The sequence below is a fragment of the Lepus europaeus genome, chromosome 9 (assembly GCF_033115175.1).
Source record: "Lepus europaeus isolate LE1 chromosome 9, mLepTim1.pri, whole genome shotgun sequence".
NCBI classification, from domain to species: domain Eukaryota; kingdom Metazoa; phylum Chordata; class Mammalia; order Lagomorpha; family Leporidae; genus Lepus; species Lepus europaeus.
In genome coordinates this window covers 100,364,930-100,390,580 of record NC_084835.1, presented here as the reverse complement: position 1 = coordinate 100,390,580, position 25,651 = coordinate 100,364,930, and the positions used below count along the sequence as shown (strand labels likewise).

Here is a 25,651-nt window from a genome sequence, read left to right as displayed (position 1 = left end):
AAAAAGATGGACTTGTACGATTATGCAAATTCTTGTTATCTGGTTTTCTTAGGCACTGGTACTGATTCAGTTTCTTCTCATCAAGATGGGAGGTTGTGTTACACTCCTGATCTAGACCAACTCACTCCCAGGAACCCAGATCCCATGAATATTTTCCAGCTGAAAGGGCATGAAGGAGGTGGAGAAAGTGCCCAGCATCTTTTCTGAAACCATTACACCATTGCTGGATCTCAAACTCCCAATCTGTCCAGTAAAAATTACAATTGGCTGCAGACTTCTTAGCAGGTCAACTGATCAACATGGATCTTTTACTTTGGCTCTGCTTGCTAAAAACTGCATAGATTCAACTTTTTGAAAACTGAATTCAGCTTGCCAGTTTGTGTTTACAGACTGCAAACACAGATATCTGATCCAAAACTATAATGTTTATGGCTCATAATTTACAGCCTATAATTCTTTTTTTTTTAAATATTTGGGCTGGCACTGTGGCACAGTGGGTTAATGCCCTAGCCTGAAGCGCTGGCATCCCATATGGGCGCTAGTTCAAGACCTGGCTGCTCCACTTCCGATCCAGCTCTCTACTTTGTCCTGAGAAAGCAGTAGAAGATGGCCCAAGTCCTTGGGCCCCTGCACCCATGTGGGAGACCCAGAAGAAGCTCCTGGCTCCTGGCTTCAGATTGGCGCAAATCCAGCCGTTGCGGCCAACTAGGGAGTAAACCATCAGATGGAAGACCTCTCTCTCTCTCTGCCTCTCCTCTGTGTAACTCTGACTTGTAAATAAATAAATAAATCTTTAAAAAAATTATTTATTTGGAAGGCACAGTTACAGAGAGAAAGAGGGAGAGATCTTCCATTTGCTGGTTTACTCCCCCAAATGGTGGCAAGAGCAGGGGCTGGGCTAGGAGCCTGGAAATCCATCGAGGTCTCCCACATGGGTGGCAGGAGTCCAGGCACTTGGCCATCTTCTACTGCTTTCTCAGGCACATTAGCAGGGAGCTCAATCAGAAGTTGAACAGCTAGAACTTGATTTGTTGTCCATACTGGATACCTTTGTCAGGCGGATGCTTAACCTGCTGCACCACAACGCTGGTCCCTGTAGCCTACATCTCATCCCAATTCCCTCCTCCCAAAATGTTTTGTACCATCACATGGGAATGTTGAAAGCTGTAAGTTTCTGATAATACTTGTAATAACAAAATAATAACCATTACCAGGTCTATTTACCACTGTCAATGGATAGGAAGTTACTCAATATTAGAGTTTTATGTCATAGATATTACTTAAAAGTCACTGAGTGGGCCTGTGTTGTGGTACAACAGGTTAAGTTGCTGCTTGCAACACTTGCATCTCATATCTGAGTGCTGGTTCCAGTCCCAATGAGCAACTTCCAACCGAACATCATGCTAAAATGTTTGGGAAGGCAGTGGAAGATGGCCCAACTACGTGGGCCCCTGTCACCCATGAGAGACACTTAGAGTTTTGTCTCCCAGGCTCAGTCTGGCCCAAATCTGGTTATTGCAGTCATTTGGGAAGTGAATCAGCAGACAGTTATTTAAATCATTATTTCTCTTTTTTTTATTTTTATTTTTATTTTATTTATTTATTTTTTTTTTGGACAGGCAGAGTGGATAGTGAGAGAGAGACAGAGAGAAAGGTCTTCCTTTTTGCTGTTGGTTCACCCTCCAATGGCCGCTGCGGCCTGCGCATCGTGCTGATCCGAAGCCAGGAGCCAGGTGCTTCTCCTGGTCTCCCATGGGGTGCAGGGCCCAAGGACTTGGGCCATCCTCCACTGCCTTCCCGGGCCATAGCAGAGAGCTGGCCTGGAAGAGGGGCAACCGGGTTAGAATCCGGCGCCCCGACCGGGACTAGAACCTGGTGTGCCAGCGTCACAAGGTGAAGGATTAGCCTGTTAAGCCATGGTGCTGGCCCTATTTCTCTTTTACTTCCCTTACTCAGTCTCTCCCTCTCTCTGTTACTCTGCCTGTCAAACAAGTTTTTTAAAACACCTCATTGCACCTTTGGAAGTGGGTTGTTTTATCTGTTCAACAGAAGAGAATCCATAGGCTCACATAGCTGGCAACATCTGGAGTAGGGGAGGTGCACTTAGCCAAAAGCAAGTTCATCTTCATGTTTAAGAGGTAGAAGGAATGAAGAAGAAGCCTACTCTTTTTGAGTGTCATGTGAGTATTCTAGCACTGTCTATTTTCCAATTTTGAATTCCTCAATAGTCAATTAATTGGTACATTGAGTTATTAAATTATTCCAGCCCACTGCATCAGAAATATTTTTATATGTGCACATATGTAGGTTAACAGATTTGGACCAGTTCAATGACGAGAAAGGGAGGAAAGAGGGGATAAAGGGAAGGTGGGTAAAAGCAAGGATGGGGGAAGATAAATATTGCAAATTCTCCATATATGGCACAAAGCCCCTTATTCTCACTGGAAAGAGCAATGTCTACTGCCAATCATGAGAGAGTGGAGAGGGTGGTAGAGAATCTCTACAAGTAAGTCCAGATCGGCTTTGTTCCTCAAGCTCCTCTCAACCTTGAGGGCTGAACCACAATATCCATAAAGGGAAAGAATGCAACATTAGAGATTACAGATAATTGATCAAAAATGAAGTTCCCAAGTTTCAGCCAGTATTGGTGAAGTTGCTTTTAGGTAGAGACTTAGTATTTCAGGTATTTCTTACTAAATCAAAGTAAAATGACCAGTAATATCCATAGTAGCTTATTATGCTGTCACCTTTTAGAAGATGTGGAAGGGATGGTAGCCCTTCATTTATCTTTCCTGCTCCTCTTTCCTCCCCAGCCCAGTCTGCACTCAGCGATTAAAGAGCAGCTGAGAAGTCCTAGCAAATAGGATGGGTTGTGCATGGTAAGTCATTGCATAAATGTCCTGACTGATTAAAGACAAATTTCATTTGCCACATTTCTTTGTATCCAAAGACACTTTCAGAAAGCAAAAATGGAAGAGGGGCATTATATTCAATGGGCTCTATCTACACTGCACCTGAAAGTATAGAACAGATTTTTTTTTCACCCAAGCAAAGCTGACTGTTACCTTTTAGTGGTGACTGGTTTATTGACTGCTAATGCTTTAAAAATGAGATTAAATCAGGTCCACGGTCTTTATTACCAGGAAGATATATGCCCCTTGTGAATTCTAGTGGTTTGGCAATCTTAACTTCAGCAGACATAACATTGATGTATTCTGTGTTGCCAAACAGCATGGTAAGTGTTTAAAATGCTGTGAACAGCCTTATTGCCTTGAAATGATACAATCTAATATTAGATTGTAACTCAGTGACTGGATCCGAGAGCCTATCCTTGTATAGAATACTAAAATCAAAGCTACTTATTTTAATATCTCACAGAGAGAAGGAATCATTCTTCATTCCTCCATTGAAACACAGAATGTGCAAAACTGAATCTGAATTGCAGGGAAACTGAAGCTAAAACATACCGGGTCATTTTCATGAGTAGTGCATTTGCAGCTCACTTTTGTAATAGGACATCACAATGCCAACCTGACTCATTCAAACTGGCGGAGCTACACTGGTGTTGTGGACTCAAGAGTAGATCCAAAAGTCCAGAAATTCTCAAATGACAGAAAATCAAATTGCATCCTTTTCAGTTCATTTGGAGCATTGTAGGAAAGCAGATCTTGTCCCATCCTCAGACCTTGTCCCATGTGTTCCTCTCATTCATATATACTTAACATTACCTTTTAGTCCTTTGTACAAGTTGTGAATGTCAATCATGTGTCAGACACGTATCACTCAAAGGTCTCAAATGGTTTTCAGTATCAGAATGTCACCTCACCTGTCTCCTAAGCAGAGGGGATTTTGTGCATCCACAATGTAGTCTATCAATGCTAAGACACTGGGTTGCCTCTAGTTAGGGTGACCAAACATTTTAGCTTTTGCCTGCACTGAGGATATTTTCAAGACAGGGAACTCTCAAGTACTAAAGCCCAGTCAGTCCAGGGAAAACCAGAATGCTGTTCACTCTACTAGGTGGGCAAGAAGCCACAACAAGAGTGTCATGAAGTTGTATTTGGTGACTGATTGCCTATCTATGAGAGTAAATCCATCATGCCATCACCTGACAATATCACCTCTTTATATTTCAATTTCTCAAACCATCCTAGATGTGTACAAGGGGAAATGGTTGTCCTGTATGATTATTCCAATTAGTGCAATTGCTGAGAATGAGATCTCATTAGGATCCGTCTTCCAGGATGAGCTTGATGGGACGCGGGGAAAGAAACCTACATCAAAATAACTGTATAGCAGCTTATTGCTTCAAATTTTTTATTAAAAATTAAAGGCTACATTTGAAAGTAGTCCTTCAAATCTGATTATCCATTTGATAGTTTAAATTTATTTCAATTGGATCCATTTGCTTTATATTATGTTCCACACCAAAATTTATATATAAACTAAATCTATTAAATATATATATATATATATATATATATATGAACTATTATACACACACACACACCTCTGTGTGTGTGTGTCTGTCTTAGAAGGTCTTCCACCCATATGGAGTAAAAGAATGGAGTTTCTGGCTCCTGGCTTCAGCCTGACCAAGCCATTTGGGAAGTGAACCAGTGAATGGAAGATTTCTTTCTCTTTTTATAACTATCTTTTAAATAAATAAACAAGTTTTTAAAAAACTACATCACAGATCAATTTTTGGTCAAATTACAGATATAAGCAAAAATTTGTTCTCCCCATAATTATAATATTTTAGGAGCCAAAAGAAATGATTTTGAGCTGCTCTCTAATCAGAATAGTGGTGCAAAAAATAGCAAGCCTGTCAAATCCAGAATATTCAATACAATTTTTTCAGAATCTAATGTCTTTGCTCCATACAGATGAAAAGAAATCTTTTCAAATTATCAGTCAGCTATTGAGCCAACTTGTTACCAAGCACCACAATATTTGGAAACACTAGTGAAAATTTCACTGCTCACTTTAGATCTATCTACATGTTGTAAGCCATATCAGTATAATTAAAACAAAATTCACTGTTCTGAAGCCAAAAAAAAAAAAAAAGAAAAGAAAATAACTCTGCAACAGTTTGATGTTAGTAAAGCCGAAAAATGGAATTAGGAATTTATGTTTCTAATACTTTTCTATAGATGGAAATCTTAGACATAAGTGGTGAATCGACATAAGCCAAATTTGTTGTAAAAAAAAATCTCATAATGTTATGCCAATTAATGAGATTTTTCTACTGTTTCCCAAGCTAACTTAAGGAGAAAAGTCAGTCAAGACCATGTAGAATAAACATGAATAATTGTATAGAATTTCTTATTAAAAGTAAATATTATTGGTGGGAATATAGTCTAGTACAGTCACTGTGGAAAACAGTACAGAGGTTCCTCATAAAACTAAAAATAGAACTAATAATTGATCCACCTCTGGGTATATATGCAAAGGAATTGAGATCAGTCTACATAACCATGTACTCTGCAACATTATTCACAATAGCTATGCTATGGAATTAGTATAAAAGTCTATCAACAGATGAATGAATAAAAAAGTGCTATACTCGCAGGTAATGGAATACTATTTTGCCTTTTAAGGAGAGAATCTTGTTATCAATGACATGGTTGAACTTGAAGGATCCTACACTACGTGACAAAGTATGGAATGATTGTTATCAGAGGTTTTGGTGGGGAAGAGGGTATGATGTGATTGGGAATGAACAGTTACTGGTTAAAGGGTTCAAATTTTCAATTACATAGGAAAAATATATTTTTGGAACCTATTGCACAGCATGGTGACTCTAGTTAATAATGTAGCATACATTTCAAAATTGTTACAGCAGTAAATTTTAAATGTTCACTGCACATACAAAAACTATTTGAGTGGATGAATATGCTGATTAGTTTTGATATAATCACTCCACAATGTATACATATCAAATATCACATTGTGCCCCATAAAATATAATTATTTGTTGATTAAAATATAAGTTAAAAATCTGTGTTGTTTTGGAAGAGTTGGTGCAAGAGCAGAAGGTAAGAGTAGCACTTACCTGCTACTGCAACTTTCGCTGTCCGACTGATGATTGACCCAGAATCTCCCAGAGACGCCTCACATTGATAAAGTCCCTCGTCTGGCTTGTGGTGTCTGGAATGGAGGATGTTCTGTATCAGTAGAGACCCATTGGGAAGCTGCTGCTTCCTCTCCTCCAACCCCAGGGCGAGGTGGATGCCGTCTTTCCTCCACTTGATAACCGGAACTCCGCGGTCCGACTCCGCAGAACAGTTGAGGAGGACGCTTCCTCCCCGCATCGTGACGGCATCAGAGGGTTCCGACAGGAAGCGCAGGGATGTGAAGGCTTTAATTTGGAAACCTGGAAGAAGACGGCACAGGTAAGCATGTTCATATGTTCAAATAAATCTTAGCTTAACTTTCCTTTAAAAAAAAAGCCACAAAGCTTTTTCAAAAAGTTGGTGGCTTTAAAAAATGTCTAAGAAACTTAACATCAGGGATATTGTATTAAACAAATGAAAAAGTACCCCGTTTAAATCACCACAAATAATCTAACTATTTTGGTCCCCAAAATAATCCTATGAGGAATTAAGATTTTGTAGAAATCCAGGCAGGGCTATCATCAGTTTGAAAATTTAGAAAGAAAAGAAACTAATACTTTGTAAATAAAAAAACATTTTAAAGTAGCAATTGTAATGTCACAGGTAAGATTTATGGACTATTTCCTTCTCTTCATTCTGATTAAAGCACTCCTTGAATTTTTTTTTTTTTGTAAAAAATTTCTGCTCATAGTGTTTTCTAAAAATCAAAATCAACTGCGAAAGATGTCAGCAAAGTTATTTAGAGTAAAGCTTAATTGTGTTTTAAAATAGGTAAAATCCATTTGCAGAAGCCAGTCAATAAAGCTACTACCTAAAAATGCAAATCCCTGAAGTGTCTTAATTTCCATCCAAATCTTTCTCATGGGCCTGGAAACCTAAATGAATATTATAGTTGAATTTTTTTTTGCTGTTCATAAACATAAATGAACATAAGGAATCAACAGGAGGAGCAGAAAGTTATTTAATGATCCTGAGGGATGCAGCAAGTATAATTAGTAGAAGTACACTCTCTTGTCAGGCTGGCAGTACAGTGCTGGAAGAACTGCTTGGATGTTGCAGTGAATTCCTCATTGTGGGCATCTTTTGCTCAGGCAGGTGTATCGCTGAAACCACTGAAGTCAAACGACTTTCAGCTTCATTTTGAACAACTTCTGTGGCTAAACTTTCCACAATATCCTTTGGCATGCGATTTTCAATAATTATTCTTAGACTCTAACTGAATTTTCTTACTGCTATTTTAATACCATTTTAAGTCTATAATGAGTGATATTGGTACAGATGCCCCATCACTGACACAGAGGCTCTCTCTTCCCAGATTCCTTTGATGTAGACAACCTAATTATAACATATCCTGTCCTCCAGTGGAACCTATATTGAACTGGGACTCTGGAGATCTATCCTTGGTCCTGGCTCTATTACTTAATGATCTGGGTGTCAAATGGATCTTTTAAGTCCTCAGAACCACAGTCTGCTCATGTGCAAAACCAGGGCTTTGAACCACATGACCTGTAAATTCTACATTCAGTTTGGAAACCTTCAGTACTAGAATGGGTTGAGGTGTCCATCAAGTGAGCTCTGTTGTAAGTATTCTGAGATGGAGACTACATTGTAAATGCCTCTCACATTTCTACTCCATCTCCTTATTACCACAAAAGAAACACAAGGCAGCAAACAGCTGGCTTGGGATACACTTGGGATACACTGTCAAGATATTTCACTAGAGTAATACCTACAATTTCTATACAAGTAGCATTAATAAGGTGGAAATAAATTCAGAACTCCAAACGAGGCAACTATATTAAAAAACATTTATTGCTTTTTTGTTCTTCCTGGGGCCTATATTTTAAACACAGCCTCATATTGAGAGCCTTATTTATGTCACAGAACACATAATACATTCAATACAGCTGTTTATGACAGCATGTTAATGAGCGTATGTGCCCATTATCACAAATAAATAATCCACATACTCTGAAACAGGGAGGTTATGACAGTTTTCAGTGCCGTGAGTATATAGTTTACGAAAGTTAAATAAAGATTAACTTTTCTTTCATACAATTACCCTTGCAACTCACTGGCAATTTGAGCTTTTTGTACTTCTTAGAACAATTACAGTCTGAATATATGGCTCTGGAATAAAGCAAACTCTCTGCTTAAAGTAACTTGGATTACTTATTCTTAGAAAAGCTGGCTCTTAGCAAATATGGTCCCTTTTGCAAGTGTCACCAGCCCTGCTGTGTGGAGTATCTCATACCAGACTAAGAAATATACCACAAATACATTTATTGGAACTCAATCTTACCAAACTCTCTTTTTGTCTTAGATTACTAGTTCCTCTTGAAGACATTCTGACCACCAGTACAGCAAATCTCAAAGTGAAATATTTATATCAAAAATTTTCATTCATGAATCAATCTGAAATAAACTGAAAGAATATTGATAGAATGTATGTAGAGAGGAAAATAGAGATCATGAAAATGAAGAAGACAGAGAAGTCGAAATATTTGGATCCTGTAGCACAAAATGATCTGGGTGTCAAAAGGATCTTTTAAGTCCTCAGTGGTGTGGAATTTGGATGCTGGGAGTTCCATGATGTAAGTATGTACCTGCTGGGAACGGAGGGGAAGAGACCAAGGGAAAGCAGCAGCAGGATGCATTTGGGAATCCAATCGAAGTGGATAATTTCATGTTAAAATGGCAGTGGCAGGCAAATCATCAAGGACAAAGTCCAATGGGTAAGTCTGTTTTTGTTTAGTTTGATTTTATTTTTAAGGTACCCAATGTTCATTCTCCTAAACCTCCAAATAGTTACATAAGAGAAGCAATCCTTTAAGCCCTCCTATAAAATCACTTAACGTGATTACGTTTGGGAGAAAGATATTTGATGGTACCAAAATCCTATGCATTAAAACAAACAAACAAACAAACAAAAACAGGCACAAGTGAGTGTGACACCAGAGTTCCCAACATCAATGAATGCATCTCCAGTCCTCTCACATTCCAAATACTGGCTCAGGAAGATTTCTAAATCACTGGTTAGAATACTGGCAAGAAGCCACATATGCATTTACCTAATGACAAGCTTTTCTTATTGTGTTAGTCTGAGCAAACCAATTGTCAGATGATCATTGGAATCTCTGCCTCTCCTCCCTGCTCTTTCCCAACCCACTGCCTCCTCACCCACCACCCACCATTTTCTTCTTCTTCTGCCTTCTCTTTCAACTTCTACTCCTTGTTTTATTTTATGAAACGATAATTTGTATGCATATTTCAACACAAAAAACCTTCTGTGTTTTCCTGATGACATAGAAGAATTTTGTCAGATGTAAGTATCAGAGATAATACTGCCAAGGACATTCCAAGTTTATATTAATTGAATATCTTGCAATAGAAAACATTCTCAATATATTTTAGAAACTTACCAAAATGATCAAATAGCAAAAATCATTCTGTAAGCTTAATTCCCTTTGTGCTTGCCTTTCTTATCATATTCGTGTTAATTTCAAAGACCAGCCAGTCACAGGGGCAGACTAACTTAGAATGGGGTTTTTAAGGTTTGACATTTTATCTACAATATCAAACATTGTTAAGTGTGAAAAATAATTCCCCATGGAGTCAGAAATCCCTTTCCAAGTCCAAAATGTAAAAGCTTCTGGTTAAGGTAATAAAAGCTAAAAATTAAATTTATGAAAAGTAGTCTAGGAGTGAAAAGAAGCACCTGAAAGATTCAGAGATTAGAAAATGTCACAGAAATCCCCATAGAACTTGCTGTGCGTAATTTTCTCTCTTTCCAATTACACAAACTTTCACTTTGGATGCCTAGAGTTTGACAATCCCTGAATCCTCAAAATCAACCTACAAAAACAGGCCACCATCATCTTTTGTTAGAAATATATGCTATTGGGGCTGGCGCTGTGGCACAGCAGATTAAAGCCCCAGTCTGCAGCGCCAGCATCCCATATGGGCACCTGTTCGAGTCCCGGCTGCTCCTCTTCTGCTCCAACTCTCTGCTATGGCCTGGGAAAGCAGAAGATAGCCCTTGGGACCCTGCACCCACGTGGGAGACCTGGAAGAAGCTGCTGGCTTCAGATCAGCTCAACTCTGGCTGTTGTGGTCATTTGGGGAGTGAACCAACAGAACGAAAGATATCTCCCTCTCTCTGGCTCTACTTCTCTAACTCTTTCAAATAAATAATTCTTAAAAAAATATATGCTGTCACATCTGCTTCCTTTATATGTTATGCAAATAAGAGATGTCCATTGAGAGAAATTTTAAAAGTTCTATGAATGATCCTATATATAATCATCTTTCAATTTATCAGACATCAATTACTTGTAAAATTGTACCTTTAAACTTCAGACCTGCCTAAAACTTTAAGAGGTTATACAACAGAGTGGAATATTTAAAAACAAAATAGGACAAGCAAGCATTTAACAGATCTTCTAACCATATGTGAATTTATTAGAATATAAACTTTGAAACATTGCCTCTCAATGTGAAGTAATGCTATAACTAGTACTGAAACAGTATTTTACACTTTGTGTTTCTATGTGGGTGCAAACTGATGAAATCTTTACTTAATATATACTAAATCGATCTTCTGTATATAAAGATAATTGAAAATGAATCTTGATGTGAATGGAATGGGAGAGGGAGCAGGAGATGGGAGGGGTGCAAGTGGGAGGGAAATTATGGGGGGGGGAAGCCATTGTAACCCATAAACTGTACTTTGGGAATTTATATTTACTAAATAATAAATAAAATAAAATAAAGAACTAGCACCAGCCACTAGCACCTGGGAATCTGTTAGAAATGCACAATCAAGGCTCCACTAAAACCCTACCCTACCAGCAACTATGGGAGCAGAACCCATAAACCTGTGCTTACGAGGCCTTCTAGGAGATGCTCAAGTTAACTAAAGCATGAGAAATGCTAAGCCTTTGGTGTCCCCCAAAAATCTGTTTTGAGTTCAAGGTTGGTCTCCACTGTGGCAGTGCTAGGAAACCTTTAGGAGAAGACTAGGGAGAGCTCCTTCGTCGTTAGGGTTGTGCTCTTGAAAGGTAGTTCTTATGAGCTCATTGTAGTGATGAAAATATAAGAACTCTGCTCTAAAACATTTCGTATAATGAACTAGATATTGGGGTCCCTGTGTTCCTCAGAATATCTTGTCATAATTTTCATTGGGAGAATCTGAGTAATTTAAGTCAATTTTTTTTTTTCGACTAAGTGATAGAGATGAAGTTATGGAGATGATTTAACAGGCAAATAATTGAACACCTCTTTCAGCACTTACTAGATATTTCTCTTTTAAAAACTGAGGAAAAATGAAGAAAGGGCCATGAAATGGGGCCACTGTTTACAATATCCAATGCTTCCCCCATTGTAACAAATACTCTGGCCCTAAATAGTCTAACTCCATTTAGCAAATGAAAATGTCACAGTCAGTTGCACATTTAGAATGCTCCTAGAATATTCTTGGCTGCTCACACACAAAGCTATTAAAAAAAATTCTTTGAAACGACTACAATAGCTAAAATCTTCTCCCAAAAGAAATTTTTAAAAAAGTGTTGTTCTTTATCATGCTGTCTCTCTATTATTAGGTTTTCAGTCCACATTATAACTATAGGCTTCTAGAGTGTTAGAATTTAGCTATTTACCCCATTGTCCAGATTGGCATAAAAACTGACAATGCCATAGTAGCACTTCCAGTGCTACATCCTTAGCAAGTGTTTTGTGTACCTGATACTAACACAGACTTTATCTGCAGCTAACTCAGAGAGAGAGGTACACACCCACCCAAGCATTAGCACTAATGACCACTGGGAGATCTGTGAAGTATTAGTGCTTTTTTTCCTACCATGATAAGAGACATAGTAAGAAGTACTAATTGTGAGAAGCTGTGTCATATCTTTAAAAGACTGTGTTTATTCCAGTCCTTGCCAGTGACTAACATACTTTGAAGCCATTCAATTTCAAGGCAAGATTTTATTATTAACAGATGGAAATCAGAAATGAATTAGACTTTGCAAACTTCATTTTTTACTTTAAATAATGCAAGGATAGATTTACCAGTAAGGAAGACAGGTGCATCTTACTATGAGTATTTATTAAAGATCATTAAAATGAAGAGAAGCAATAAAGGAAAATTTAAAAGGACAATCAATGTTCTTACCTCACTAGAGTTAACCAGATTTGGCAAACAAAAATTAAAGGCAGAAGTTATATTTTAACTCCATGTGAAACAATAATGTTTTAATATAAACATGTCCTAAATAAATATGTAAATATTGCATTGCATATTCTTCTATGAAAATATTATTTAGCACAAATTTAAATTTAACTTGACATCCTATATTTTATCTGGTAAGCCCATCCCCACATAAATTCCTTTTGCAGACCATGGCAAAAGTAAGTAAATAGTATGTGAATTCACACTAACCTGCTCAGTTGCAATATCCACAAAGAGTAGTGAACTCTTGGAAAGCTACCATGATTGAATCAGGAAAAATGATTTTAGTGTCAGGACATTTGCTGACCTAATGCACCACCACCAAATGTCCATGCAGAAAGGTCGCTGAGCTCGATTTACTCTTTACCTAGCAATGTTGATTTTTCTCTTCCCTTTGCTACACAGGAAGCACAATCTGGAAACATCGATGCACCATGCAAAGTTCAAGAAGTAGCTGCCTCAGCAACAGTGATGCCTTGGTGAGTCCAAATCATGCATTCCGAGGATACAGCATTTTCCACAAGTGGGGGAAGCTTTGTGGAGATCTGAGGTTTTTATAGGGCTAGAAGTGTGCCCCAGGCAACTGTCAGAGTTTCCTCTGGCTAAGCCCAATTGTAAAGAAAAATGATAAGGGCCAAGTTGGAGTTTGGGCCAGGCACTTCCTCACCCCATTTCCTCTTCAAAAATTCAATCTCCAAACCACAGCTTGATTTTTTTATATCAAATAATGGGAAAATTGTAATGGGATTTTTTTTCAACTCAATAGGTAACACAGTCTGACATGTAGACTATCATTCTGCAGGCCTCATGCAAAATTCACACTTAAAAGAGCAACTTTGATCTACTGTTTAATATGGCTTGGGTTTGAGCCTTTCCCCTGTCAGTTGTGTGAAATGTCTGCTAGCTTTATTTCCCTTATGTTTTTCACAAGTCTTTCTCAATAGGGAAGGGATGGGATTTTCTGAATGTAGAACTGTCAAAGAGGATGTTGAAATGAGCTCTTGAGAGCACTTAGAAAAGGTATGATTTAATATCCATGCACAGGAAAGTCTACCTGGACAGCAGCTGTCTGGACAAGCACTGGTTCTGCCATTGACTGTGAATCAGCTTTTTGATGGAACAAGGACACAAGCTTCAGCCAGTTTAGGTTCTTGTGACCCCTGCCTTCTTCCACGAGACCGGTTCAGTCTCACACCCTGTTGTCCCCCACCCCACCCCTGCATTCTTCTCCAGGTTTGGAAGCCAGTGGGCCACACTTGAAGAACCATTATGTAGAAGCTCATCTCCGCCTACTGTCCCCCATCCCCACCCCTAGACCATATAAGGGCGCAGCCTGCTGGGGTCAGGGCCTCTGCCATGGGTTCAGTCTGTGAGCAAGATGGCCGTTGGTCGACCTCTGAGAGTTTATTTTCTCTGAATAAATTCAGTCTGGCTGCAAGTTTGTATTTTGCCTCCTTTCTGTTCTGTGCCTCTCTTCCTTATATTTGGTGCCCCGTGTGAAGAGACACCAATCTGCCCTCTTTTCCTTACACTTTTAGTACCTTATTATTAAACGTCACTCACATTCCAAATATGGACATAAAACCAAATATAATAATTATCTATAATCTTGCTCACCACAAGCAATCACCTGTTAAAATTTAAAGAAATTATTCTTTATCAGTAGTGATTTACTTTACTGTCCACATAGTTGTAATTATATTTTACATCCAAATTTGAACTATGTTATCATAAGGTTTTGTCTATAACAATACTTTTTGTATTTTTGTAAAAGATTTATTTATGTGAAAGGCAGAGAGACAGAGAAAAAGGAAGAGATAGAGATATTGTGAACTTGCATTTGCTGATTCAGTACCCAAATGTCCCCAACACCTGGGCTGGTGCAAGATGAAGCCAGGAGCAAGGAAATCCATCTAGTCTACCCTGTGGGTGGCAGGCCCCCAGATACTCTGGCTGACGTCTGCTGCTTTCCCAAGTGTGCAGGGAGCTAGATTAGAAGAACAGCAGAACTTGAAGCCACACTGTGTGCAGGATACCAGATCACAAGAGGCAGCTTAATACCCTAAACCACACGCAGGTTAATCCTCCGCCTGTGGCGCCGGCATCCCATATGGGTGCCAGTTCTAGGCCCAGCTCTCTTCTATGGCCTGGGAAAGCAGTGGAAAATGGCTCAAGTCCTTGGGCCCCTACACTCATGTTGGAGACCAGGAGGAGGTGCCTGGCTCCTGGCTTTGGATCGGTGCAGCTCCAGCCATTGCAGCCATTTGGAGAGTGAACCAACAGAAGGAAGACCTTTCTATCTTTCCCTCTCACTGTCTGTAACTCTCTCAAATAAAATAAATAAAATCTTAAAAAAAAAAAAAACTGCACCACAATACTGGCCCCCTGCATATTCAAATTTAATTAGATTGTTTTCCATTAGGTTTTCTTAAAGGGGAACTAATGTATGCTGCATAGTATGTGTCTTACGCTCATTTGGAAAAGTACTTACTTTTCAGCGACACATTTATTACAGCATTTTGCCAGTATGCTAAATTTAACTTCACATGCAGGCCAAAATAGGGAGGGTGCATGGACAAAATTCAACTGAAATAATACACTTGGTAATACTCTTTTGTTTTTAAGGTAATGTTTAATAGTGTTTTAAAGATCTTCAAAATATACCCAATGTCATTCACTCTTCCACCTATTAGACATCCAGCATGTTGGGCAGTGTTCTAGACTAGAAATATAATAGCAAAACAAATAATCTGTCTCCTACTATGTCTTCTACGCACCCTAGTAGCAGAAAGCAGTCAATTCACACTGCAGGCAGTGTGAATTAAGACCTTAGGATAGGACCATGACTGGCCTCTCTCAGGAACTACAGGGCCACATGAGCAAGAGTTCGAAGAGACAGTCTGACAGATCTCAGGGAAACTGTAGGACCTTGTACGTGGGCAAAAGATTTTTTTAATCCTGACAAAGACGCAACCTTAATGGAGAGTTTGGATAAACAGAATGAAATGCTCCAAGTTAAATTTTAAGGGATTAATTCTGATAGAAGATCAATGCCTGTACATTCTGCCAAGGGACATCTGGAAATGTCTGGGGACATTTTTGCTTGTCACAATTAGAAAGGGTTATTTATTAGCATCTAGTTGACTGTGGCCAGAGACATCATGACACATCTGACAATGTACATGGCAGACCCTGACAAGGAAGAATTACCCAGCACAAAATACCAATAGTGCCAAGACAGAGCAACCTTGTTTATAAAGAATCCCTCTGGTTGCCGGGTTGAGGTTAGAGGCCATCGGAAGAGGTAGGGAATTGAGGTATAACATTACTTCCACAGTCAAGGTGAGACATGGTGGGATTTGGCCCAACATATTACACTGGAGCCGATGAAGAATGGCAAGACTGAGCACTTCTTTTAAAGATAAAGAAAACAGGGTCTTTAAGGGATTAGATATTTGTTGCTCAAAAAGAAAACAGTCTCAGATGATTCCAAGTAGATCAACCGAGCAATTCATGTAATTTATATGCAATAAAACAAAGACTATCAATTGTAAAAGTAAATCTCCAGTACAAGGATCCAGTGACCTGAAATCTTTGCCTCATCTGCCACTTGGTAGCCTTCTGTGTGTGAGCCGTAGCATAAGAACTAATTTACCCATGATAAAACGAGGAGGTTGAACATCAAGGTATCTTCAGCTCTAATAGAAAAGTCTAAGAGTTCACATCTATTAACTCTGCTACTTAGAAAAAAAATTACCCTTAAATTTAGGAGGAGATTTGTCATATGAAGAGATTTGCTGTAATCACCCTGTGATCAGTTTATCACAGACTGAAATGAGACCACAAGCAGGCACAGTTACTGCAGGTGCCAGGAGACCAACAACCTATCTCATTATCCATAAAATAAGAGAGTCTAATCTTTTCTCTTGAAGATAAAAGACCGCAGAGGTCATTCTGCTGACAAAGTACAGGCTGCTTTATTATGATTCATGAGAAATGAAGTATTCATCTTGTGGAAACTCCTATTACAATATGAAGGATTCATTCCATAAAGGTCTGACAGGTCCAGGAAAAAACGTAAAAATTCAGCAAACCTCATGGTTGACACTGTGACATAAAGTCTGATGTGGGAACACATGCTGATAAAACATTTGTATTGTAATGTGAAAAATTTTATAAAAATGGGAGCCAAACAGCGGTTTTCATTAAAATGCTGCCACTCATTTTGTCATGGTATTTACTGTATCTTATCTCAGCAGAAAGATGGTATTTTTCCGCTTTGTCTGGGAATGACATCAAGAAAGAAAAACCCCAACGATGACAGGAACATTGGTCAGTTCTGGAAGAGAGCATCAGTGAACTTTAAACTGCATTTTATAAAGGGTCCTCTCAGCTTGTTTTATTAGAAGGTAATTTAGCTTCAATGGGATCTGACTATGAGGAGTAAGAATGAAATCTTGTAAGAATGAAGAATCATAAGCAGACTTCAGAACCCTATGTGTGCAACATTTGTAGGAACTCCTTAAACTTCAACGATGAACAACCTGTTCATGCGCCTTATCATAAAGGAAATTAAAAAATGAATAAACATGCAAGAGTACCTCTTCCATCAAAGGGTTTACTGGGTGTGGGAGTTGTAGCAATTTCTAGAATTTCTAGAGAGTGTTCTACAATCTAGTGACAGTGCCTTGGACCTACTGCACCAGCAGGCAGGGGCCAGTGTTGAAGGAACACACACTAGACTTTTCATAATGGTGTGATTTCCAGCAATAGTGACAAATCTTAAGCCAAATAATAAATATTAATTCTTATCAGGTTCCCATTTCACAAGTAAACGTGTTTGAGACAGGCCTGAACAGAAAAAAAAAAGTCTTCACTGAACAGCAGTGACAGACTCATCTTTTCGAAGTGATAACCCTTTATTGTGCCTCTCTATTGCTCTGATCTATTACACATTATATTTTTTGAGAATTTCTTCCTTATTACAAGGTAACCTTCAAAGCACCAGAAATGAATATATTTGTCTATTTCACACAGGTCTTAGTAGTCTTTAACTTTCTCAGTTATTTAGTTAATATCTTTGAATAAGCAAATACATATAGACAAAACCATGAGTAATTTGAGAAGACTAATTCCCTCACAGAAAGACAATCATAGCATAGGTGACGAAAGCCTGGATTTCGTTCTCCCAAGTTGTCCATGAATCACCAAGTTTACTCAATGTTTCTGTCAATAAAAACAAAGCTGTTCAGTATCTACATTGATAACATTTCCTTGCATGGTCTGAGACAGTGGTTGGCAAACTTTTTCTATAAAGGGCCAGACAGTTTTTTTTTTTTTTTTTTTACTTTGCAGACCAAGAGGCAAAATTGAGGCTAGCATATATATACTTATATGTCAATTTAAAATGCATAAGCTCTAACACAAAAAACAGGCAGAGGACTGAATGTGGCCCTCCCTGTGCTATAGTCTGTATTCCAAAGAGACAACACTGCCCATCAGAGCTTAAAATTTCCTCTGTAGACTAAGCTCTCCTCAATGTTCCATTCCTTACAGCAATAGAATAGCCATTTATAAGGACTTAACAAGAATGTTGGTCGTATAAACTGGGCATACAGTTGAAACTTTTCATTATATTCCCTCACCCACCTGTTAAACGCCTCCTAATTCACCATCTTCCTGATTCCTCCCAACTTTTCCCTAAACCAGGGTACAGATCCATCATCCCAAACCCATCTTCCCTCCCTCTCCTATCACCTGTAAATACACCTTCCCAGTTTGATGTCTCTGCTGTCTGCCGTACCTCTTCTACTAGCATTGCAGAGTAATGCAGCAATTCTGTTGGGAAAGGATTCTGCTTGCTAATTATATATAAAACATAAGCTATTTTCCTATCACCAATCCCTTAAAAAGCCTCAGAGAATGTCAGGTGTCATATTAACTCTGTTCTTGCATAAAAAATTCAGGATGAAAGTAAAAGACATCTATTTTACTTTCGAGGCAGCATAGTCTAGCTTAATCTGCTGTGGCTGAGACGAATTCCTCATTGACTTAAAAAAAAAAGTGAACGGTAACTTGCAGTCATGGAGAGCTGAGGAATCATAGTATCATTGATGGTGCTTTGTGGGTTCCTAAAGTTGTGTGACCACTTTTCATCATTTTTGTATAAGCTATTCAGCTACTTTCATGAGTTTATTTTATTTGATCTTTAATAAATTCCTTTTACGTCATCCTTAATTAAAAGCAAATCAGTAAGAATCAAAGCAAAGAAATGATCTCCTGAGCCCCCATTTAGGCTTAGTAAGAGTCTAAAATTTGTCTAAATAATAACGTGCATGTCCCCTTAGATGAACAAAACTAATTCCACTGAGCAGCCCAAGTGTTATCATAGAACACTCTGAAGAAAATGTATACACAATTTTCAGATGAAGGGCAAAAGCAGGAGCAGAAAATGTGCTGAGTTTATCTCCAACTGAAATTTGGGCTCCTTATAGCTCTCAAATGGAGACCTTTCCCCAAAATTTTTATCCCAGAGAAATGTACCTGTTTCTTCTTTTTTTAATTTTTTTTTAAAAATTTTTGACAGGCAGGGTTAGACAGTGAGAGAGAGACAGAGAGAAAGGTCTTCTTTCCATTGGTTCACCCCCGAAAATGGCCACTATGGCCAGCGCACTGTGCCAATCCGAAGCTAGGAGCCAGGTGCTTCTTCTTGGTCTCCCATGTGGGTGCAGGGCCCAAGGACTTGGGCCATCCTCCACTGCCCTCCCGGGCCACAGCAGAGAGCTGGACTGGAAAAGGAGCAACTGGGACAAACTCCAGCACCCCAACCAGGACTAGAACCCAGGGTGCCGGAGCCGCAGGTGGAGGATTAGCCTAGTGAGCCATAGCGCCGGCCCTGTTTCTTCTCTTGTACTACTCCACTTAGAGTTCTCTCCCAATACCTTTATCTCTCCTATAAAGACTGATTTATTCATTTGAAAGGCAGAGTAACAGATACAGAGAACGGAAGGAAGAGAGAGGAAGACAGAGGGAAAGGGGCAAGGTTTGGCTAAACCTAGGAGTCTGGAAATGCATCCAGGTCTCCAATGTGGGTGGCAGGGACTTGAGAACTTGGGATATTGTCTTCTGACTTCTCAGGCACATGAGCAGGAAGCTGGATTAGAAGTAGGGTAGCCGGAACTCCAATGGGAATTGTGATATTAGAATCCAAAGTAGTCACTCAACCCACATCACCACAACACCTGACTCACTTCTAGCTCTTCTAATATCACATTACCTCATATCAGAGAAGCTTGGAATTTGATATTGTGACACCAGGAAGAGCCATTTTTGTTATATACGTTTATCTGTATTATATATACCAGAATTGCAATTTGAAAACCATCATTGGGATAAATATAAATAATATTAGCTAAGCCTTTCCAAAAATATGATAGGCTGAGAGGAAGAGAAGATGAGAGAAGGAGAGACTGAACTTCTATTTGCCAGTTCACTCTCCAGGTGCTCCCAGATGGCTAGAGTTGTGCCATACTGAAACCAGGAGCCAAGAATTCACCCCAGATCTTCCACACATAGGTGGCTGAGACACAACCATGTGAGCCATCACACATTGCCTCTAATTATGCACACAGATCTGAAACCAGGCACTCCAAAAGGAGATGCAGGCATCTTCATGGCTAGACCAAACACTTTATTATATTTTTAATCTAAAGTAATAAATAAACTGTCTTTCTCATTTTTTCCCAACTCTTTTTCTCATTAAAAAAAAACAGCATAAAAATATGTCCTTGCTCCTGCATTGCCAGGGGAATGAATAATATGGACATGAAAAGAACTCATAATGACCAAAGTCACTAGTTTGTAGGAAGAACCCTTTTCTTGTGCAAAGGGTGGTCTGGGGGTGAGGATGGGTTTTATCCAGCATCCCAAATCATGGGTCAGAGGTAAACTAAAATTTGTGGAAGATTTGTGATGTAGCATACAAGTACTGAGTGACTGCTTTCTCTCTTTTTATTTATAGTAACATGATGATTTCAAATTTGTAAGGCAACCTCTCCATCACCAACACAATCAAAAAAGGCTATCATCCTTATTCTGCAGGTAGGGAAAATGCCAGAGAGTTCATCTATCATGACCAAGACCACACAAGTCAGACGATCCAGTCATAAAATCCAGATATGTCTGAATTCTGGTCTACAATTCTTCCAATGTCACATTTCCGTATATGTGTGTGTGTGTGTGTATCCTTTACCTCACACTGTGTAATAACGAGATTACAAAGACTAAGGGGCACCACATTAGTAAAATATTTCGGTGGTAGTATAGATAGAAAGAAGTAATGTTAATTGAAATATCTGATAACAGACTTCCTCTTAGCTACTATGATTCTACAAAACCCTTACATAAGGTGTATTAGTTAGGTTTTTGTTACTTTAAGTGGAACATATGACAGTAGCTCCTTAGAAAAGAAGAAGAATTTTAGCTTAGAATTTTGGGGGTCCATAGCCTAAGATGGTGTGGCCCTGTTTCTGGCAGAAAACATGTGGAAGGAGGATCATATAGCAAGCCAGGGGACAGACATGAGAAGTGCACTCTTATACAGCAAACTCTCTAGTGAGAGCCACCTTCCAAGGTCAATCCCTTAGTGATCTAAAGACCTCTTGCTAGACTAACCTTTCAGGTGTTGATATTAGATTAAGTGTCTCCACTTAACTCATTAATCCAATATCTGTTCATATAAAACTTCGAAGTTACACTGCTGTGTGAGTTTGGCAAATCAAATCTTGTTCAAACTGTAACATAGCATTTAGGTGCAGGGACATCTCTGTCATGGAAACATGCAATTTTGGAAAATGCACAGAGTCAATGCAGATAAGATACTTAAAATAGCATGGCATAAGCTGACACGCCAGACTATAGATTCTGGCAAACAGTGAGCCCTAGAAGGATGAGCTTAGTGTCAGGACAATGGGCATCATCAGGAAAGGGGTCAGGGAATTGCCTGGTCAGATCCCACCTAAAGACAGTCACACTGTGCTTCCAGCAACAAACCAGAAGACCCTGATTGTCTGACACGGATGAGGGTGCTGAAGGAGGAGGTTTCTAAAAGGCTAGAGGAACAGTACAAATTTAGAGTATTTTCACCCAACTTATTTGCCCCTCAGACCTATACTTGAATCATAAAACGTCTGGATTTATCCTGCATAAATGAGCCTATGAAGAAATAAGGAATTTGATCAGCAGAATGTGTCAGTATCAGACATCCCATATGTTGATATAGCCCAGAAAATGTGTATTGATCTACACCATACATTTATACCTTATTCACTACTTTCAGAGTAAAAATATATGCCTAAAACTTTAAATCTTTCCCTTTTTGTATTTCACAATGATGAATACATTGTAGAAAATAATATTGAGTACTGTTAGTCTCAGGTCCGGGGAATAGTTTTCACCCATAACATGTGCAACGAGCCAAAAAGGAATAGAATAAAAGGAGTGCTTTGTTTGAATGCATCCCCTAAGATCTTAATCTCCAGTGCAACAGTGTAGAGATCTGGGGCCTCTATGATGTGATCTGATGAGGAGGACCATCACATCAGGAGTAGGTGGATTATCACAGGAGCAGTTTCTTTATAAAGGATCAGGTTGACTGTCTTTTCTCCTTTTCTTGTGGCCGTGCTCTTTTGCCCTTCCATGTTTTTCTATGGAGTGCCATAGCAGGAAGGCCCTGACCAGATGTAGTCCCTCAGTCTTGGATTTCTAATCCTCCAGAACTAAGGGTCAACTATTTATCATTTGTGGTATTCTGTTACAGCAACACAAAAAGAGACTGAGAGAGGGTGTGCATGCTCTGATCCTAATTCTATTCTAATTCCTTCAGCATTACTTTTCATCAGGTCCACAGTTGAGTTTGCTAGTGCAGGCCTGAAGACAGTCCCTCATTTAAGGGAGGGTGGGGCCAGGCAAGAGCACAATCATATCCCGCGAATCAAAGGTTTTCACGGATGCTGACCTCAACACAACACCATCCTCAAGAGACACAATTGATAATACAATTGGCCATAGTTAAGGCAGAGTTTAGATGGGACTGCTGATGAGCAGCAGCACAACAATCTTTTTTTGCCACAATTTAAAATAAAATAAAATTTAACATGTAAGATACGGGGACAGGCTGATTATAACACTGCATTTTGCTTTTGATTAATTTCAAGGTAATAACTAGAGTGATCACTAGGAGAATCACATAATTTATTATATGAATCAGATACTTTAGGGACTTAGTTTATAATTATCCCAAAACAGCATCTATAAATCTGAATTATTCTAAGCAACTGGGGATGTATAATATGATCCCCTATCACTACTTTAAAGATGACACAGATGTTCATAATTATATTTTTTGAAATCCATTTATCTGATAGAAATCTTGTCACGAGACAAGACACATTCAGAATTAATTATATTTCCAGTACAGTATACAGATTTCTATGTATGAAATGCATAATATACTCAGAAGTTTTTTGGATTTTTAGTTTCATTTGAACTAAGGGGAATTATGCCCCTATATTCATCTAAATGCTGGTTACAGAGGCCTACGTTTCTTGGAATATTTCCTGGCAGCGACTGGAAAGGGAAGGCTGAAGGCTGGTCACACAAGCATATAACTGATTGAATGGAAACTGAGTAATACTAAGACTAATATTAATACTACTCATAAAGTGATGGGTGCAAGTGACAGGAACCGTGAACCAAAAGATCACACCTCTTTGTCAATCTGCAAAGTGACTATGAAAAATGACACATGAATCATGGCAGAAAGGACTGTAGCCACTTAGACATCCTGAGCTTCATGGTCCTTGACCAAGAAAATGAATGGCGGAATGAGGCACGGGAGTTAGGATCACAAGGATTCACACTGTGCCCGTTTGCTTGATACTGGTGGGTTGCATTCTTTGATGCAGAAAATGTGTTCAGGAAAACTTTCCCATCAATGCTGCCATCAGCAACTGACAGTTCAGCCTGGCCATAGCTAAAAGTAGGGAATTTATAGAGGATTGATTTTATATCTTCAGTTACGTTAATTACAGATTCATACACAATACTTCTTCAAAAGTGTATATACTATAACTGGTCTTCAAGTGACCACATCATGACACTGTGAAAGTAACTGCTATATAAACACTAACTACATCTTTGTAGTTTTTCTTTTATAGAAGGGAAGAACTAACAAACAGGCCAATATATAAACTTATACCATAATTTAATTGTCTGATAGATTTATTATGTTGATTTCACAGAGTAGGAAACAGATATTGGAAAAATATAATCTACTCAATATATGAGTTTGAATTTGAAATAATATCCTTTATTCTAAACTCCATTTCTGTCAAATCTGGTTCTGGAGTCAGTTATGCAAGCTTTTTTCTTTTTTTTTCTGTAAATGGTCAGTTAATAATAAACTTTAGCTTTGTGATCCCACATCACTCAACTCGGCTGTTGAAGCAAATACATCAGCCATAGACAGTATGAAAGTAAATGGTTATCACCACACATTCCCACCTGCCCCCTGCTCTGAACTAAATCATAAATTAAAAGAAATTGAGAAAATACATTTTTTAAAATTGCATGATAAAGGTGTGACAAAACAAAAAGTTCACAGAAAATCAAACCAAATTTAAGTTTTTTTGGTGCAAAAAATTTCAAATCCTTATAATTCATATATTTCATGAACTATTTGAAGACCCTTTCTATACCTGGGCTTCAAAGTTTTTTCAACCAGAACTAACTTTTCATTTTCCATGAAATTTGTAAAGTCCCTATGTAGTCGTAGTACTCTCTTGACAATGATTTCTTGTAAAACTTCCTTTGAATAAATACTGGATAGCAAATAAGACACAGTTATTTTGACATTCTCCATCCTTCTGTTTTGTAGCTCTTTTCCCAAGTTATCCAATGCCTTTCTTACCAGTATTAAGTTTTTTCTCTATTATCCCTACTCCCCACCCTCAACTGGTAGATTCTTTTTGGTTTTAAATTTTTTTAATATTTTTACAAGTCAGAGTTAGAGAGTTAGAGAGAGAAAGAAAGAAAGAGACAGGGAGAGGGAGGCAGAGCGAGAGGGAGGAACAGAGAGAGAATCTTCCATCCACTGGTTCACTTCCTAAACAGCCACAACAGTGCTGAGCCAGGTTGAACCAAGGACCATCCTCTAGTCTTCTACGTGGCTGCTGGTGACAAAGCACTATGGCTAACCTCTGCTGCTTTCCCAGGCACATTAGCCGGGAGCTCGATCAGAAGTGGACCTTGAGCTGACACCATATGGGATGCCACACTCCAGATGGCATCTTAACCTGCTGCGCCACAGCACAGGCTCCTAGGCTGGTACATTCTAAACAGTTCTTTGTTCTGCAGCCTATTTGTAAAAACCTGTTAAGAATAGCACCACCTACTGGCATGGGAGTCATTATCTTTTATCATTAAAGTATGATTAGCTTAAATAATTTAATGGGGCAACCTCATAGTTGTGACAGTTTAATAAAGGCCTATGCTTTATTAAATTCAGCAACCATTTATTGAGTCTATATGCTAGATACTGAGAGTGGAAAATGTTTCCAAAGAGAGCAAAGTTTATCTAAAGTCTCAAGATTTAGGCTCTAGTAATTCTATTCCTAAGAAGCTATCTCAAGAAAATAATTTGGGATGGGTCCTGTATTACAGTTGATTAAACCATTGCTTGGTATCTCTGTATCCCATATGAGAATTTTCATTCAAGTTCCAGCTACTCCACTTCCAATTCACCTTCCTGCTAATGCATCCTGGCAGGCAGCAGAACAGGATTTAAGTGTTTGGACCCCTGCTACCCAAGTGGGAGATATGGATTGAGTTCTAGGCTCCTAGCTTCTGCCAGGCCCAGCTCCAGTTGTGGGCATTTAGGGAGTGAACCACTGGATGGAAGACTGTTGAGTGCCCCTACCCCTACTGGTCACTCTGCCTTTTAAGTAGCAGAAAATAAATATTTTTAAAAAGAAAATAATTCAATGCAACAAAATTTGCTGTATATAAAAATGATCACTAAAACATTTTATATCATAGTGAACCCAGCCAAAGAGAAACATTTTGACTTTCTAATATTAGGGAAATAGGTAAGTAAATCTCATAGCATAAATATGCTGATAGATTAGGAACTAATAAAAATTATCATCATGAAAACAAGAGGGAAGCATGCAATAAAAATCAAATGATTGTGGTGAATATGTGGCTTATTGATCTGAGGACACCTCATATAATCCTACAAAGTCCACCA

At 38.7% G+C, this 25,651-nt stretch overlaps 1 protein-coding gene across 1 annotated transcript in view; it reads right to left on the bottom strand.

Annotated features, from left to right (window-relative positions):
• Positions 1–25,651, bottom strand: part of DCC (DCC netrin 1 receptor) — an 824,910-nt gene that overhangs the window by 783,443 nt on the left and 15,816 nt on the right. The window contains exons 2-5 of the mRNA XM_062200029.1: positions 24,102–24,211; positions 23,180–23,377; positions 21,397–21,455; positions 6,056–6,376 (exon numbers count right to left, since the gene is read on the bottom strand). Of these exons, the coding sequence (XP_062056013.1) occupies positions 6,056–6,376; positions 21,397–21,455; positions 23,180–23,377; positions 24,102–24,211 (688 nt within the window). The remainder of the gene's footprint in view (positions 1–6,055; positions 6,377–21,396; positions 21,456–23,179; positions 23,378–24,101; positions 24,212–25,651) is intronic.